This window comes from Leptidea sinapis, chromosome 9 (assembly GCF_905404315.1).
Source record: "Leptidea sinapis chromosome 9, ilLepSina1.1, whole genome shotgun sequence".
Classification (NCBI taxonomy): domain Eukaryota; kingdom Metazoa; phylum Arthropoda; class Insecta; order Lepidoptera; family Pieridae; genus Leptidea; species Leptidea sinapis.
In genome coordinates this window covers 3,015,162-3,033,852 of record NC_066273.1, presented here as the reverse complement: position 1 = coordinate 3,033,852, position 18,691 = coordinate 3,015,162, and the positions used below count along the sequence as shown (strand labels likewise).

Below are 18,691 nucleotides of genomic sequence, written 5' to 3'. Positions count from 1 at the left end.
TTTTAATGTCATGAGAATGTGTGCACGCATATAAAACATGGAAACATTTCTGCCGATTTTATATTCGCGCGATATTGTATTATAAAAAAAAAACTATAAAATAATCTTACAATCACACAGATTACTTCGGTTAGGCGAGTGAGCACGGTCGGATGATGGTCAGACTGGATATATTTAAGACGGGTAAAACAAGAAATAAAATGCATTCATGTGTAAAAAAGTGGGGCAGAAATCAGACGGATCGTCATCCCAAGGGTAGTTATATTCCAATGCTCAATTCTGTACGCACGTGTTTTTTTTATTGATAAAACTAATAAATAAACTGTAAAATTACGATAAATTAAAACATATACTTGCTCACATTTAACTGGAGTGAGAATCGTTTATTAAAATCATGGCAGCCTCTGCATCCGGCCATTTTTTAACTGGCAACCATGGTTTATCATAATAAAAAACTTCAATTTGTTTTAATAAAATTTAAAAAAACAGATGACTACAAATTATCAACAAAAATGTACCTGTTTACACATATTTTTCAATTCTTGTCATAATTTCCTTTAAAACAAAGAATAGACTACTCTCTAACGAGAACTTTAAAATGACGTACGATTTATTAAAAAAACGTCTAGGCAATTTATTCAGAAAAATAATTATAACTTCTAAAATATTTTTTTTATACGCAACCTATCGCCAATACATTGCATACTCCCTAAACGTTCATATTAATTAGTTTCATCAAAAAAACACGTATCTGCAAAATCGAGCGAAGGGATCTTAGGATATTAAAGCTTAAGACATACTATCAAAACGCGACGCCACTCTACGCCATCCGACGCGTGTCAGTACTAATCAATCCCATACACTTAAAACGTTCAGAAACATATATGCAACACGCCATGTGATCACACGCCCCCACACGCGGTAAAATACAGATCGGCGTGTTGCCAGAGTGGGGGAACACACGCTACCCGAAGCGTGTTAAGAAGTGTGTTTCTAGTGATACAATTTTACCTATATTTTTAATTTAAATGAAAAATAAAACCAACGCTCGCTTTTAATAGCATAGTTAATTTGATAATAATAATCTATAACAAGTCTTCCTTGAAATCTTCATCTAGCTCGTCTTGTAATAGTAAATCCATGGCTACGTCGCTACACTATCGCCTTTCACATGATACTGGCAAAGCTAATGTAGATTGCAGCGTGGGGTGGGGAGTTGTGTGTGTGTGTGCACGTTTTCACCTTAAATCACTATTCACGTGTAAGTCGAGAAGTATTAACTTTGTATTTATAGAACTAAAATATATATTTAGTTACAAAAAGATTTTAGAAAGAAAAAATATTCTTATTATCAAAGGTAGGTAGGTATTGTGGTGGGTTTTTTTGATTTCGGTAATATTCAACTTACTTCGACTTTTTTCAACTCTTCCATAAAAAAATGTGTTCGTGCCTTTCTTATTTCACGTTATTATTAATTTGAATATCCACAAGACAAGAATCATAAAGATTTATGGAAAAAATTGTACAATTAGAGACGAGGAAATGATCGATTTCCTAAAGAAGATTTCTGTTTATCCTAGAAAAAACTGAAGATGCTATATTAAAAGCACTGTACTGATTTGTACCGTGAATATGTATTTGTCTCGATGACTATACGATTTTCTTCAATGACATAGACTTCAAGGTACTTAATTCCTTAAATAACATACCTACATCAAGTCTTAACAATATATTGATAAGACATGATGTAAAATAGATACGCCATCCTAAACATTTTAAGTTTGCATATACAGGTTTTAGTATTCGGAGGTTTTCAGTGGACACTTTGTTACTGCGTGGCGTTGTACTCAAAGCGCGGTCGAAACTTAACTGAACGAATACTCTTTCTAATAGGCAGAGTTTTGCTTCTGACAATTGGTGAGCTAGATTGTGAGTCTAGTTGTTTATTGTACGTCAATGCTATCAATCCTATGGTTGACAAAGTTTTTAGGCGATATATAGTAATTTAGATTCAGTTAAATACAGTAGTTAGGCAATTAATTAAAAATATAAATTTTTTCTACAACGAATATTTTACTCTGATTGCGATTTCAGGTTCTAGGTTAATACTTAATAGGTTTTTATTTTTATTCTGTGCACGCGTCCGAGCTGGTCGCGCCGCCAAATTGGTTGCGCATCCAAACGGACACCATGTGAGTAGTTCTATAGAGCTGTATATATTTTGTTGGTAGCGGCGACTGGTTGCGCCGCCATAGTATCCCTTAGAAACATGGTACATGTGCCATTGACCCTTATTACGTAGGTACATTACAATGCTGGCTAAAAAAGTGTACTTACAAAAATTTTAGATTTTTTTCTACAACAATTTTCATGCTAAATGCCATTAACTACGATTCAGTTATAGGGAGCTCTACGGAACCCTCCGGTATTCGAAGCTTGTCTGATTACACCCGGTATACTAGGGTTACCAACTTTAAGTACATTCCTGCCATTAAAATTTAAATTGGTTTTTGTAATTAAATAGTATTTACTTGTTGAACTTACGTTATTAAAATGTATAATTTTAATTATGTTATGTCCGTATTCATTTATATTTTATTAATAAAAATAACAAAAAATACCACTATTTTTTATCACTGAATAATTTAGAGTTAGAGCTCAGACGCGACGGAGCATAACTGACGTTATATATTTAAAAAATAATAATTGTTTCAGGTCTAGGAATCATTAAAAACGCAACACATGCATACATACTTGTAATCATTTTATTATAATTAGCAAATAAACAAGTTATAAAATATTTACTTAATAGAAACGACATTATTTTGGGATGAGTGGCGACATTGTTTTGCACAATTTAAAATTGTAACATTCACTTAAATTAATGGAACTTTTTATTCACAACATGAAATAAATATAAGAGATATATTTATTCACAAAATGGAACAACTTAAAATACAGTACCTAATATTTTTCAAATCTAAAATTGACTTTCTATCACTGTACTAAACTGTAAATATTGGATTACATATTTGTTAAAAATTAGTTTTGAAAATTAGATACCAACATTATAGATATCTAGAAATGGCTGTTTACTTATTCCAATTTCTTTCTGATATCGCATTATTAGAAACACAAGTGTGATTGGCCTTTTAGTCTTAACCACACTTGTAGTTGTTAGTTCACATACAAATAACAACGGCCAACACACACCAGATAAAAGTCCTACTTCGCTTTACTCACCCAGTGAATTGAACATAAAGTTTAGTTGTCTCTGAAACTATAGTAGTAGTAAATAAAGGCGATCAGATCTATGTGTACCTTTTAATCACAAAGGATCTATATCTAGTGATATTTTTTGTATGTTTCATAAGTGAGGTATCTCATTGTTGGTGGGACAAGTGCCTACGGCTTACCAAATACAAGTGAACGGTCTGGGCTTTGATTCGCCGTTAATGTATGTATGAGTAACAGGACTGATACAAACACTATTCTTATTCTTCATTCCAAAATGTCTGATGTAACAATTATAAATGTAAAAAATCAAAACAATATCCCCGCACCCCCCGTGACAATGTCATTACATAAACATTAAAAAAAATTATAAACATTTCAAGGTAAAAAACTGCAAATAAATAATTAGCGACACCATGGCGGCGTTTAGATGCGTTTACATAATCTACATTATACAAAACATGCTTTATCGTTCTCCCTTACGTTATACTTTACATCACTTACGGCTAACAGTGATATCATGATAAACTCGTATGCTACTATCCTACAACACTCCGTACATATTCATTCGTGTCAGGCGTTGTCTCGGAAATATATTTAATACAGTTAAACTACTATGAATGTTAAAAACCGTGCATGATCTCAACATTAGTATCATTGGGTATATCCAACATGACATATGCTGCTATGGAGATATCTTGCATACAACCATCCATCCAACAGGCCATAATATGTTGATGCTAAAGCTCTGATCTGTCTTCGAAACATCATACATTTTATCAACAGGTTGATACAATGTAATTCTGATAATGATGCATAATCATTATATGAACACAAAAAAACTTGTTTATCAGTTACAATATTACAAAACACATTTATGAGAAAAAAAAACAGTGTCAAAAAATTATCCGACAAAAACTGAAAATCATTGGCTCAACAGCTAATTGTGTATGTATGGATATACACACCGCAAAGAACCGAGTATTGACAATATTTTTCATATATTGTCAAGTAAACTTCCAAACAAAATTTCCATAAAAAACATAGTATATTTATGTTTTAAGTAAAGAGTATTATTAACATGATTTTATGCAGGATCTTTAAGTTTCATAATATGAAAATTAAAGATTATTCTGTAATAATTATCAAATGCAAAAAAAAAATTGATTGCTACATTACTCGATTTTTGTGGTGGTAATTAAAAAATAAAATGATTTGACACATCATTCAGTAAGTATTTTTGCTACATAACAACATTTACATTAACTTTATAGTCAAGAATTTTATAAACTGGACTAAAATTAATGTGCTTAGATTTCGAAATCCCAAAAATCAACAGGTTATTTTGGCCAATATTATATAGTTTTCCAAAATAATCTACTCGTATCAATCTTCATTATATGAAGATTATTCAAGGTATTTAGTAGATATTATTTAAGCAATAAAAAAATCACCTATTCTTCTCAGCAAATTGCAAATATTTCGTGTCGGCATGTAACATAGATACGGCGATTGTCACTTAATTGAACTTAATTCTAACTACAATACAATACTACATTATAAAATTTGGTACACATTCGTTGCTTCTGTTACCATCGAATACAGACCATAACAGGCTGTGACGACAACCCAAAATACTGTGGAATGCATAAATATAATTTCATTACTTTATTCTAATCTATTAGTCCTTAAATATCAAGTCTAGGGTATCTGTGTGATGTATCCTGATTGGTTTGAATAAGGAATATTGGCACTAAGCCCATGGCAAAATAATTTTAAAAAATTATGAGACAACATGATCAGTTAGAAAATATACAAATACAAAAGATGAGACAAAAGAAAAATCTGAAATCCACATCAACATTGGAACACATCAAAAACACGATATAAATTAAAATATATTAAAATCTCAAACATGATTTCACAACCGCTAATAAAAAGATTTACGACAAACACTTTAACAAGCAAAGCACCATTTGTTCGGATTGTGCTTGAGGTGGGAGTTTCATGGAGACATATGGAAGGAGCCACAGAAACGAGTCTGTGATATCAACAATATATCAGTCAACACTTTGTCATATAAAACAGTAATAATATTATATCATACACCAACATATCGGTACAAAGGAAGTATGAGGCTACATTCGTAATATTTTTGGTTTAAACTATAAAACAATACACATACACTACGTAATTGCTTACATAATTATTACCCCCATATTCTACATAAATACATACAAGCCAATCATATGTATTGTGAACTTTAAACTCATAAAAATTTCACAATACATAAGATCCAATGTCGATAGCCGACTATCACAAATCTTACACATGGAATACAGGAGTGATCTTAAACAAGAGTTTCATATTTATCTAGAACTTGACCTTGCTTGCTTTCGTCACCATGCGATCTGGACCTCTGGCGGACTACAGCTTCAGATCCAGATCCGGAACTCTTGGATCGAGTCTTTTTATCATGGCCACAAGTACATGCAACAGATGTCTGACGTTTTAATGTCTGAGATCGATTTCCAGCCCACTGCGGGTCCAGAGACTCGCTCCTGCTATACATCTGTCTCTTATTACGACCCATTGTTGCATGAGTAAATGAAGCACCTTGACCACTATCAGATGACGGCCGCATAGACTCGCTTCGCATACACATATTACCACCAGCTCGGCGAAACGAATCTAAGACACGTTCTTCAATTTCTTCTATGTCCTTTTTCTTCACAAGCCAAATTTCCTCAGAGCCTCTTGTGAAATAACTGGATCCCTTGCTTACACTAGCTAAATACTTATCTTTATTTTTAACTTTACATGTTTTGAATTGTGAATTTGGGTCATCATTTTGCTTATGATTGCGTGCCGTGTCTGGTGTGGCAACATTACGGAAAGCTGTACACTGTGATGGGAATTGATCTGGTATTTTACCTACGAGGCTTGGAGAACGAATTGTTAAATCAATAGGTGATGTGATTGGTTTAAATTCTGGTTTGATTATTTTCTGTGGTTCTGGTTTTATGATCTTATCATCAAGGGAATTGCTATTGTTTCGTTGCCATTTCGCCGCTGCCGTGTTTACAGTACCTTTGGACAAACTTACTTGTTTTTCTAAAGTTTTGCTTTGAGTTGGGTTTTCGGGAGCGGTTTTATCTGCATTGCCTATCTCAAAGAAAATGTTATCTTTGAAGGGGGTAGCAGGAGGTGGAAATTCCTCTTTACTATCAGACCCCAGTCTTTCCACACGTGATCGGCGCATGGATCCTGTTCTGGATAATTTTCCTGCGTTAGCACTGGCATCTTCAGCTGCTCTCTCAAATATTTTAATTTTATCTCCAACTCCATTTGTCTCTTCATTCTTAGAATCATCTTTACCATCATCTACCTTATTGATAATATGTGATTCACTATTGCTAATATTTTCATTTAAATAATTTGGCAGAGATAATTTATCAGCTTTTGGTAAGTCCCTAGCAGTTATGGAGTCTCGTTTTACTTTCAGAGGAAATACATTTTCTTCAACTTGGGAATCAGTTTTGTTTAATTTTACTGATGTGCTAGGGGGTGAATTATTGGGATTAATTGTTGGAGGTGAAGTTACTTCTTTTTTCAATGGTGAAATGGTTCGACTCCATGGTGGAGAGACAACATTGTTTTTCATTGGTGGAGACATAATCTCTTTCCTAATAGGTGAGTTTTCTTTTATTGAGTTGTCAACTATTTTAGTTGCAACAGGTTTAGGAGGAGATGGCAGTGGTTCTTCGGGAGGGGAATCATCACATTTAATTAGTTGTTTCTTCAAACTACTTTTTCGTAGTGGAACGGCAACTTCATTTCTAGGAGACTTAGAGGTCAGTTCACTCACTTCACTGACTTCGTTTTTAAATAAATCCACTTTGGGATTGTACACGTTGTTGGACTGAACCAACTGTGGTGATTCAATCGCTTCACTCTTAGCTTCATTTTTAAACGAATTCACTTTCAAATCACTTTTAGTTTCACACTGAATTAAATTTTGCACTACAATCTTTTGGGTTTCTATGACACTTTCACTGTTTTCCGTTTGCTTGGTTTCAGTATCATTGGTCTCGTCTTGGTAGCTCGCCTTTTGGGGCGGGGTGGCGCAACGTCACGCACGACTGTCAGTAGTCCACTGATCCCAATTATCGGAATCGGATTCATCTTCGGAATCTGTATCGCTTTGTTCGACGGCGACTCGCCTGGCTAGTATGGAGGCCACATCGTGCAGCGCCGGGGCTCCGCGCAACGTATCATACTTACCTACATTATCTTCACAACGTTTCTCAACTTTACGTAGTTTTATGCCTGTGAAGAAGTATATTAAGTTTAGTTATGGGAGAAACATAAATGCAAAAACGTTTAAAGGGCGTTCAATTTTAATATAAGACCAAAGCTTAAATTTTAAACACCGACCGAATATCTTCTCCGTCATTTAATTCTGTAGTGACAAAGGTGAGAAAAAAACTTAAAATTTGGAATAACTTTACTTCGCGTTTATTAATAACACAGTGTATGTTTGTAAAATATTCGAATTGATGGACATTATTTTAAGATTCAACTGTGATAATGTATGTTAAAACTTCAATTTGTTGAATGAGAAAATAATAAAGTGATACTAATGTCTCTTTATTTAAATTAAGGTCAATAGATTATTGGGCGATTGCTAGTCAACAGCCAGATGGAAACACTGCCGATGGAAGTGAGGTGAAATCAAATTAAGTAGACATTTTCGTTTCTTGCGCCGCTTCTTTTCTCTCGGAGCGCCATTTGTTTCCGAAGCAGTAGTAGTGTCTAGTTACTAGTATATTAGTAATGACATCAAAAATAAATCTAAAGGAATCAATTTTGAGAAAACAAATGCCTTTTATTAAATTACGTCGCGCCAGTCACTTTGTACTAGAACCAACTATGGTGAAAATAATCTAACATTTGCAGGAGCACAGCTATACAATAGGCATACGAAAACTGTCAGGGAAGCGAAAATCTTTAATAATAGGCTGCTTTATCATATACAAACCAATGAATAAAAAATTCTTATATTATATACCTACAACCTTATCTTTTAACTTGGACCACCGCCATAAAACCAGAATGCAACAATGAGCAAGCTCGCCTGTTCTCGTGTGGCCTATCGCAGAAGACACAATTTTTGTGCGATTGAGTATGCGGCACAGAAACAGTGCATTGCGCGCAAAATGTCTTTGGCAGATATTACATAGACTCAACGCACACGGCGTACACTTTCGCCCATTTTGTCGGCAGAACTACAGTTCTACCCCACAGGGATGTACATGCAATGGAAGTACAAGTGTATTATTTCGTACTTGAGATATAAAAAAGAAGAAAAAGAGAATTTTGGGTTCATCTTATTCTTTCATAACTATTATTAAAGGGACTGTTTCATATTAAACATTCAGTTCTAAAACTATATCCAAATAAATTTGCACATTTTATCTCACAATTTTCATTTTAAATAATACTCTGCCAAAGATGTATCATACAGTGGTGGTCTGTTTTCTATTTCTTGAATCAACATCGATACATCGATGTCTAGCGCCATGACACACGTCAATCACTAGGAAATGCAGACTACAGACTAAAGTGAGCGTCGTCTGCGTTAGCGCGAGTAGTGGCGAACGTTATATTTTTTAGCGCACTTTTTGTACGGCGCGGTCTGTCAGATCTACGAGGATATTTTGTGTGTTAGACTTTTTGTGCGTCGTCTGCGCTACTGCATATATTTCTATATGTTATATTATCACAGTCTAAAAAGTGCGTCACGGATAGTCTGTCGTCTGCGATAGGCCTTAAAACCAGAATGCAGCAGTGAGTAAACTCGCCTGATTTTATGTTCTCATGTAAGTGACGGCTGTCATTAGAAAAGAAAGAAAAAAATTTTTGAAGTTTCTAAAGTTCTGACTGACAAGTTGACAACTCTGTCAAATGTCAATCTGAGTTCGAAACATTACAGTTCAGATCAGTTTACAATTTACATTATTTATTCATTATTGTTTGTTTTTGAGTGAAACAAAAAAATATACATAAAAATATTAACTAATTAAAAGTAACCAGATATATATAAGTAAAAACTACTAAAGTACGGTACCTACTCTACTTAAATATGGTTTACGTTAATGGACATGTAAAAAAAAACTTTACCTGACATAGATAATGGAGAAGACACTCTTGGTGAGTATGCTCGCACCTTGTATTATATTATTAAATAGAAAATACTAAGCGATATACTTTTAAAAAATATTGGTTTCATGTCTCAGTGTTTCCTGCTTTTTTGATGATCTATCATAAACTGTTAGATTTTTTATTTAAAAACTGTATTTCTTGCATTTCAGGCTCCTCAGTGGCGGTGGAATATTGTTCCAACACTTGGAAGCAGCATAGCTAAAACTTCCTCGAAAGGCTGGTGATCTGTGTTGTGGTATTGCGATTTGCATCACAGCCTTTCGAGGATCACAGGACCTATGACTGGAAAACCAGGAGAGCTTTTTAAATAAATAAGTAAACGGATTACCTTCACGTATAGCCTTGAGTAGATCAGAGCGCGGATCAGGCGGGGGCTGGCGGTCTACCGCAGCGGGCTTCAGGGCCGAGGCCCCCCGCAGCAGGGTGGCGGGCGACGGCGGCCGGGGGCGCTGCTCCTCGGGCGGAGGGGGCGCGGGGGGCGCGGGCGGCGGACTGGGGGCGCGGCCGCCCTCCTCCGACGACATCATACCTGCCGCGGTCGAGTGATATAATGATATTGACAGACATTTTACACAAAATATCTTGCCCCAAGTTAAGCATATATAGCCTGTGTTATGGGTTACAAGACGATATATTTAATACAATTTACTTACTTAACATACATATATTCATATAAACATACATAAATACATTAAAACATCCCTGACTCGGAAACAAACATCTATATTCATCATATAAATGCTTAAATGCCTACCGGGATTCGAACCCGGGACCTCTAGCTTAGCCTACTAAGCTAACCACTCGGCTATACAGGTTGTCAGATATATGTATATATACTCGGATATATGACAGCTTGAAGTGTTTTGAAGCGCTACCAACGTCAAGAACTGTCATATTGACATTTGACATTATTGACATTATTTGACATTTCAAGTTCACGATGTATGATTGATTAGATTAGGCATCCCAATTAATTATAACATTTATTCAAAGTCAAAGTCAAAAAATCTATATTCACTGAAAAATTTTATAAGTTATTTAGTGCAAGTCAGGATGAAGTACAAAAGTAACAATAGCATTCAAATGAGTGTAACAATATTCATTAACAAAATTTAGAACATTAATTCCAACTATCTTTATCATTCAAATAATCTTTCACGCTATAATAGGCCTTAGATGTTAATTTATTTTTTACGATAGGTACATTTAAATTTTTTAATAGGTAACATTTTAATTTCGTTTGGGAGTTTATTATAAAATACAACACAATCCACTTTAAAAGATTTAGCAATTTTACGGAGCCTAGTAGATGGAATTGCTAGTTTATGTTTGTTTCGAGTATTGACACTGTGTACATCCCTATTCTTTTTAAATTGGCTAATATTTTTATTGGCGTATAGGAGGTTCTCGTATATGTACTGGCAGTGTACTGTCATAATATTTATTTCACTAAACTTTTCTCTCAATGAATCCCTTGAACGCATTGTATAGACTGCTCGAATTGCTCTTTTCTGCAGCACAAATATGTTTTTAATATCTGCAGCCCTACCCCACATTCATAAGACATGACACTATGAAAGTAGCTGAAATATACAAGTCTAGCCGTTTGAACATCTGTCAGCTGCCTAATTTTTTTAATCGCAAATACTGCAGAGCTAAGTCGATTACATAAGTTTTTTATGTGAGCACCCCATTGTAGCTTTACGTCTAATGTAATGCCTAGGAATGTTGTCGTTTCTACTACATCAAGATTTTCATTATTAATTTTTATAGGTGTTGGTTGGTGCTTTATATTTGGAAGTGTAAGCCTTACACATTTTGTTTTCCTTTCGTTTAAAAGTAAGTTATTAACATTAAACCAATTAACTACTTCAGCAATGTCGTCGTCAACCTGACAGAAAGTTTTTTGCTGGCGTTTTATTTTAAAAAAAACAAAGATGTAACGTCAGCAAACAGTATAATATCATGTTTATTTTGAATAAGGTATGGTAAATCATTGACGTAAACCAGGAACAAAAAAGGACCCAAGATTGAGCCCTGCGGTACACCCATCGATATGATAGAGCCAGTTGATCTTTTTCCATTAACGTCTACTCTTTGAATCCTATCATACAAGTATGATTTTATTAAATCTAGTGAAACATCCCTAACACCATAGTGGTGAAATTTTTGAAGTAAGGTTTCATGATGAACGCAGTCGAATGCCTTGGATAAATCACAAAACACTCCTAACGCATCACATGAATCCTCCCAAGCATCCAAAATATTTCTAATTAACTCGATACTAGCATCTGTGGTTGAAAGACCTTGAGTAAAACCATATTGTATATTATGCATGAGGTTATTATTGTAAAAATGGTTAATTAATTGCGTTAACATAATTTTTTCGAAAATCTTGCTAAAGGTTGGTAGTACTGATATGGGTCTAAAATTGGTGGGGTCAGCTTTAGCTCCCGACTTAAATAGAGGAGTGATCTTGCTCTGTTTCATTTGGTTTGGAAATATACCGCAATCTACACACTTATTGAAAATAAAAGCTAAGTCTTTGGCTACAATTTCTATTACAGATTTCACTACGTTAACAGAGATTCCCCAGAGATCTTTAGTTTTCTTAACGCTAATTAGTCTAAACGTTTTAATAATCTCTATGCGATCAACATGCTTAAATTTAAAGTTTGTATTACATAAAGATACGTTTTTCTGTAGCAGTTTCATTGCAGATATAGGTGAGGAATTTAGATATTTTGTCGTAGAGACCGGTATATCAGTAAAAAACTTTTCAAATGTATCTGCAATCTCAGAATCTGGTTTTATGTTTCTGTTACCAATCTTTAATTTGAATTCATTATTTCTCTTATTAGTTTTACCGATCTCCTCATTTATAATTTTCCAATTTTAATATTTAACAATATTTAACTACTTACTGTTTTATATAATTATAATTTTAGAAATAACTATAATAGCATATTGTATTCAGATCTTTGTATAACTTGATTCGTGTAAATTAGTTGGCACTAGTGTAGTGCCAACTAACAGTTGGTAGCATCATCACTGTGACGGTCGTGCCCTATATAAACCAGAGCATTCAACATTACACATTGTGAATTGCAAGGGTAACGCTGCCCAACTTGTATAAATATTATAATAGTTATTAGTTGAAAGTGTAAAATACAGATATTTCAATTTTAAATGCGTTTAAATTACCAACCCCTTCTACATATATGACAGCTTTATATTATTGTAGTCACCTTTCTAAAGATAACTAGCATAACTAAAACTGCGGTCAGGTTCAGATCAGAAAGTCTATTACCAAAATCGAAAGCTGAAGTTTCGGTCCCAAAAGAACTTCGAATTAAATTTCGATGCTCGCCAGAGAATGAGACGCATCATTTGACGCACCACTTGTTCATCTCACCTTTGACTTTTCAGTGGAACAGAAGTACCTCGGATCCGAATTGTACGTACGGATTTCATATTGAAACCATATAAAACGAAGTTGTAGTTACGATTATAATAATGTCAAAAAAGAAAAAATGTCTAATCGCGACCTTCGTATCGATATTCGGATCCGAAATACTTTCATAATAGGAAAATGTATGATCCGTCAACCGATACTTCCTATTTCGATTTTGGTAATAGGGCTCCAAGGGCGCGCATCGGCATTCGTAGATGCGCTTTAGTCCGAAAGCGCTAACTTTTTGGGGTCTAAATATTCAAAGTTGATTGTGTTTCCCATATACAGGATGGTTTTTTGAGAAGGGCGGTGATGGCCACGTCGGAAACTACGTGACTTAGGGAAAAGTCGTTAAAGGAGTCATGCCCTCAATTTAATATAAACCAACAACTGCATATTTAGTTTCATAAAATTTCTTGAAATTTTGACGGAAATCGATCCGAATGTTTTATAAAAAAAACATTCTGTATTATTGAACCAATGGATTCTGTTGCTGATAAGAATCAAACTTTGCAAAGATATGTATTACTAAAAATTAAAGCAAATAGAAAAAAATTACAAATTACTTTTTTTATTATACTAAATTTACTTTTTTGACTTACTCGTGTAAGGCATTGACTATTTGACGTTTGTGTGTGTTTGTTGCATCACTTTCCATATATTATTGTGATTAAAATGATAGGAAAAAAAAATTATGAAAATGTAAATATTGATTTAAAAGAGCACCAATGAGTTTCTTGCCATTCTTATCATTAACCCTAAAGGGTAAATTCAATAAGAAGAATAATTTTTTGACATTCATAAGTGTCATTTTCGCGATCTACATGAATAAAATGATGTTGATTAGATTTTGAATAAATAGTCTCTCTAAATGCTTTATAATTACTTATTCGGTAAACGGATCTCATTAAATTCAACTACAATCTTAAAGAATCTATATAATACTAGCTGACCCAGCAAACGTTGTATTGCCGATATTAAAATCGCGATACAAAAGTAAATGTTGATCGTAGATGGGTGAAAATTTGAAGTTGTTATATTTTTAATGCTGACTCATAAAAAAAATTAAAAAAAAATGTCAAAAAAATTAAAAAAAAATCGTGGGGACCACCCTTAATATTTAGGGGGATGAAAAATAGATGTTGTCCGATTCTCAGACCTACCCAACATGCACTCAAAATTTCATGAGAATCGATCAAGCCGTTTCGGAGGTGTTCAAAGTTAAACACCATGACACGAGAATTTTAAATATTAGTAATGAAAATGGTCTTTGTTTGTGGCTCAATCACGCCTAAACCACTGATCCTATCGACATGAAACTACCACCATTCGCTGTGAAATTTATCCTAGATGGTTTATGGCTACTTTTTTTTCATATTCCATCGTTCATTCCTTTTATAATTCACCCAGCGAAGCGGGCGGCAACGGCTAGTCAAATTATATATCAAAAACTACTGAATGGCTTTTTGTTATAGTAATAGATGTCAATATTGTTATAAATATCTGTAAGTTTAAATACAATAAAATAGCATGGACATACCAATAACAGCATGCATGTGGTCTAGATGAGCATCAAGCGCGGTGCGGTGATGAGGTGGAGACACACCGTTCATGGGCGGCGGAGACGAACTATCCGGCGGCGGCGGAGGCGGCGGTAGTGACGATCTGAAAAACCAATGTTGTTGTTACGAGGTTTCTAGTATATCAACTTATTATCAAAACTTTTAAATCGACAGGTAGGGTGTGAAAAGAAAAATAAATAAAAAAAAAAAACATTTTTTTATCAAAGTAATATTAATCGTCAGTCTTAATAATAACTACCACCCATTCCAAAATGAATGCCTCAGACCTGAGAAGAATGGAGGCAACAAACTCAGCGGGCTTTTTTTTTTCATCGAATAAATATGTTTACAAAGTAATATTGTACGATTAAACTTAAAAATTATTTAATAGCCTAATATAATGAGGGCTATATGGCACGGACTGCCCCCTTCTGAATACAAACGCGCAGCCTATATGTGTGACATTATGACATGACACTGTAAAAACAACTAATTTTAACGAGACGTGCAGTTTCCATGTCGGTCAGGCGACGACTTTTTTGCAGAATCAAGTCTGCCTGACAACCACGGAAGACCAGCGCTGTGGATTCTTTCGAAACCACAACTATGCTGATTTGGGGGCCCATTGGCGTCATTAGATCATAATTAGATTAGTATAACTTTAAGAACTATTATCAGAATGTATAATGACGTCAATAAACATTTTTTCTTTCTTTCCACAAAAATTGTCAGTGTTATTACAAAAGAAAAAACCATGGCTTAGACGCGTATTTTGTTAGACAGTGACCTAATTATAACAACGTTAGTGACCAAACAATAACGATGTTTAAAATAGAATTTATATTTTTCAATTACAATACAATGTTTAGCTTGTGTTTAACTAAACAGTCATTAAGGACGACATAAACACAAGTGTACAGGAACAATTAAAGGAACGGAACGCAATTATTGTCAGCTGTCATCATATAATCTAAATTTTCCATATGAATGTGATCAATCCTTTAGACAAGCTTGGACACATGTGTAAATATCAGCAATGTCTACATATTCCTTAAATTTACAAGTGAAGCTTAAAAAACTTTTTAAGATTGAAAAGAGTGGCAATGAATTTTAATAATATGTATATATTTGTAATTTTGTATCTGAAATAATTGATTAAAAAATCAAAAAAATATTTTATTGCAAGTCACATATTACGTAGGTTAATGGGTAGACAATATGTGACGGCCTGCAAGGGCACAGCAATGATATACATAAAATAAATAAGTCTTATACATTTTATACATTCTTATACTATATTGTAACTAATTCTCACACTTGGCGTAATTAAAAAATTCGGGTAAATTGTAGAAACATTTTGAAACTAAAAAATTTTTAAGATGTCTTTTAAATAGGGAAGGCTTCTCTTTATTTTTAATACGTGGTGAGGGCTCGATGACACTAATGACATACTTGTTTGGTGAATTTTTAATTTGTTTAAATTTCTATTATTTCGCTTGTTATTTGGTAGTGTTGAGTATAAGTCCGAATGTTTTTTAACAAATTTACATGCTTCTAGGATGTAAATTGAAGTAAGTGTAAAATGCGAAGGGATAATTTGATATTCATTTATATAGTTTTAACATACATGAATTTTTATTTCAAATGTTACATAATATAATGCTCAAGATCCCTGTACATCTGTAAATTATATTTTGGTTTAATTAATAAAATAGAGAAAGGATCAAGAAAAAAGACCGAGTTAGGTTAGAAGACATCAGGATAAGTACAAAGGAACTGAAATGGAAATTGTCTGCGCATATGAGTAGAGGAAAGGAGAAGTGGAATAAAAAGGTCACAGAATGGTATCCTAGGAATGGCATAAATAACAGGGGAAGACCCCGCCAAAGATGGGAGGACGATCTGGCCAAATTTGCAGGAGTGTCCTGGAGCCGGGTTGCCAAGGACAGAAGGCAGTGGAAAAGGTTGGAGGATTCCTGTGTCAATTAGCAAACAGCTGAAGATTATCTGGATTTTATATAAGTTAGATATAAGAAATTGTATTGTTTTCTTTAGTTGAATAGAAGGCTTTATTATTATTAATAAAACAGAGGAAATAGTGTTGGGAGGCCCGCACAAGATGGACCAATGAACTCTTCAGTGGGAGGCTCCTTTGCAGCGGATGCCGGCTAGATTATGGGTACCACAACAGCGCCTATTTCTGCCGTGAAGTAGTAATGTGTAAGCATTACTGTGTTTCGGTCTGAAGGGCGCCGTAGCTAGTGAAATTACTGGGCAAATGAGACTTAACATCTTATGTCTCAAGGTGACGAGCGCAGTTCTAGTGCCGCTCAGAATATTTGGGGTTTTTCAAGAATCCTGAGCGGCACTGCATTGTAATGGGCAGGGCGCATCAATTACCATCAGCTGAACGTCCTGCTCGTCTCGTCCCTTATTTTCATAAAATAAAATAAAAAAATTCAAGATCGCCGGAATAGGTTGGATGAGGGCAGCACAAGACCGATCGTTGTGAAGATCTTTGAGGGAGGCATTTGTCCAGCAGTGGATTTCTGCCGGCTGAGATGATGATGATTTAAACAATTTGTTATGTTTTAATGTTATAACCCTCACTTGTGGGATTATATTTATTTATGCAAATGTTGATAATTAGGTATTAAAACACGAATGTGGATTTATAATATTATCACATGAGTGTTTTAATACCTAATTATCAACAGTTGCATACAAGACTTTATCTACACACAGAATATGAATTCTCTAAAAGATTCTGAAACAGTTAGCTTACTGCTGACATTAAAACAGTTAGTCCTAGTAGTAACCTAATATCATCCATTACTGATTATATTCAAATAAACTAAAGAATTATTTATTTTAGTAGTAATTTACATTTTGTATAGTGAAATTATTAAAATTCACTTGAATATTTTGTTCTTTTGCAGCGTTTAAAATATCCGGCGATGTGCTGTCAAAACTTGAATCGCTCATTTTTCAAGAAAAATGGCGGGGTTTCCAATAGCCTACTTTCTTTTACGGCGCGCCACGTTCTTGTAGTGTGGAACGCACATAAACGAAAATGTTTTTTTTTTAAATTCATACAGATACCACGCATCGAGCAATAAGAATGTGGCTGTTTATTGAAACTCTTTGCGCATGCAGGGATCGAAAAAAAAACCAAGGAGTTTTGTTATAAAATTTAGTACAACATTACAACAATTTCGATGATGGTTATTACGACATTGGGTGTTTTAATATTGGTAATAAGCTGTTTCAGAATCTTTAATAGAGGATTTAAAACATGGGTGTAGATAAAATTTATTACACAAATGATGATTTAATAATAAGGCTTACCTGGGGGGTGTGTGGTGAGGCGAGACAGGTGCGGGAGGCGCGGGGGGCGGTACCGAGGGACGAGCCCGCCGGGGCGTACCCGCCAAGCTGCCGCCGTAGATGGGCTCTACTGCGCCGTACGGACTCTCATCGTTCACCACTGATAACAAACAATAGTTGACATATTAACGGCCGTTCCCAATATTCAGTCTATCTCTTACTTGAGATAAAAATCGTGACTATCGTTGACTTTTCTGTCCCAATACGACGGTAACTCAACTTATCCGTACACGCTGTCTGTAAATGGGACGACGTATAGCTTACCAGCGATAGAATTTTGTATGGAAATTTCAATTCACGCGTCCCAATATAAGGCTTATTATTATTAAAGGATTATTGACAACTAGTTACTGACAGTAGAAGATAGTAATTTATTTCTATCTTTAGATAGTGTATTGGGAGCAGCCGTAAAACACTTCACTATACGAGTATACGATCTAACGTTTAGCAGGGGGAGGCTTCTTAGCACATGATGCCGGCTATATAACGGCTTCTTCCCCTGTGAAACAGAAACGTGAAAGCAATATTGTGTTTCGGTCTGAAGGGCACCGCAGCTAGTGAAATTACTGGGCAAATGAGACTTAACATCTTATGTCTCAATTGACGAGCGCAATTGTAGTGCCCACTGACCTGTATTAATACACATGGACAGGCTGTTCCATATGTTTGACAGCAAATTTTTTGTGCCTATTTGAAGCCCCACTCGCAAGCGTCCAGTGAACTAATTTTGACGGATAATACAAGTGGCTGCGGAGGAACGTACAATAATCTGAAGTATTTTTACATTTTGAATTAATTTCGATCGTTTTCCGTGTTATTTATACCTTAA

At 34.6% G+C, this 18,691-nt stretch overlaps 2 protein-coding genes across 4 annotated transcripts in view; one reads left to right on the top strand and one right to left on the bottom strand.

Moving 5' to 3' along the window:
* LOC126966023 (lysozyme-like) overlaps positions 1 to 18,691 on the top strand; it is a 302,967-nt gene that overhangs the window by 80,938 nt on the left and 203,338 nt on the right. The gene's annotated exons all lie outside the window — the stretch shown is intronic.
* LOC126965967 (actin-binding protein WASF3) overlaps positions 4,446 to 18,691 on the bottom strand; it is a 44,088-nt gene continuing 29,842 nt past the window's right edge. For all 3 annotated transcript variants that reach the window (XM_050809812.1, XM_050809813.1, XM_050809814.1), the window contains exons 7-10: positions 17,824 to 17,962; positions 14,454 to 14,578; positions 9,788 to 9,988; positions 4,446 to 7,563 (exon numbers count right to left, since the gene is read on the bottom strand). In XM_050809812.1, coding sequence (XP_050665769.1) covers positions 7,367 to 7,563; positions 9,788 to 9,988; positions 14,454 to 14,578; positions 17,824 to 17,962 — 662 coding nt within the window. In that variant the 3' untranslated portion in view covers positions 4,446 to 7,366. The remainder of the gene's footprint in view (positions 7,564 to 9,787; positions 9,989 to 14,453; positions 14,579 to 17,823; positions 17,963 to 18,691) is intronic.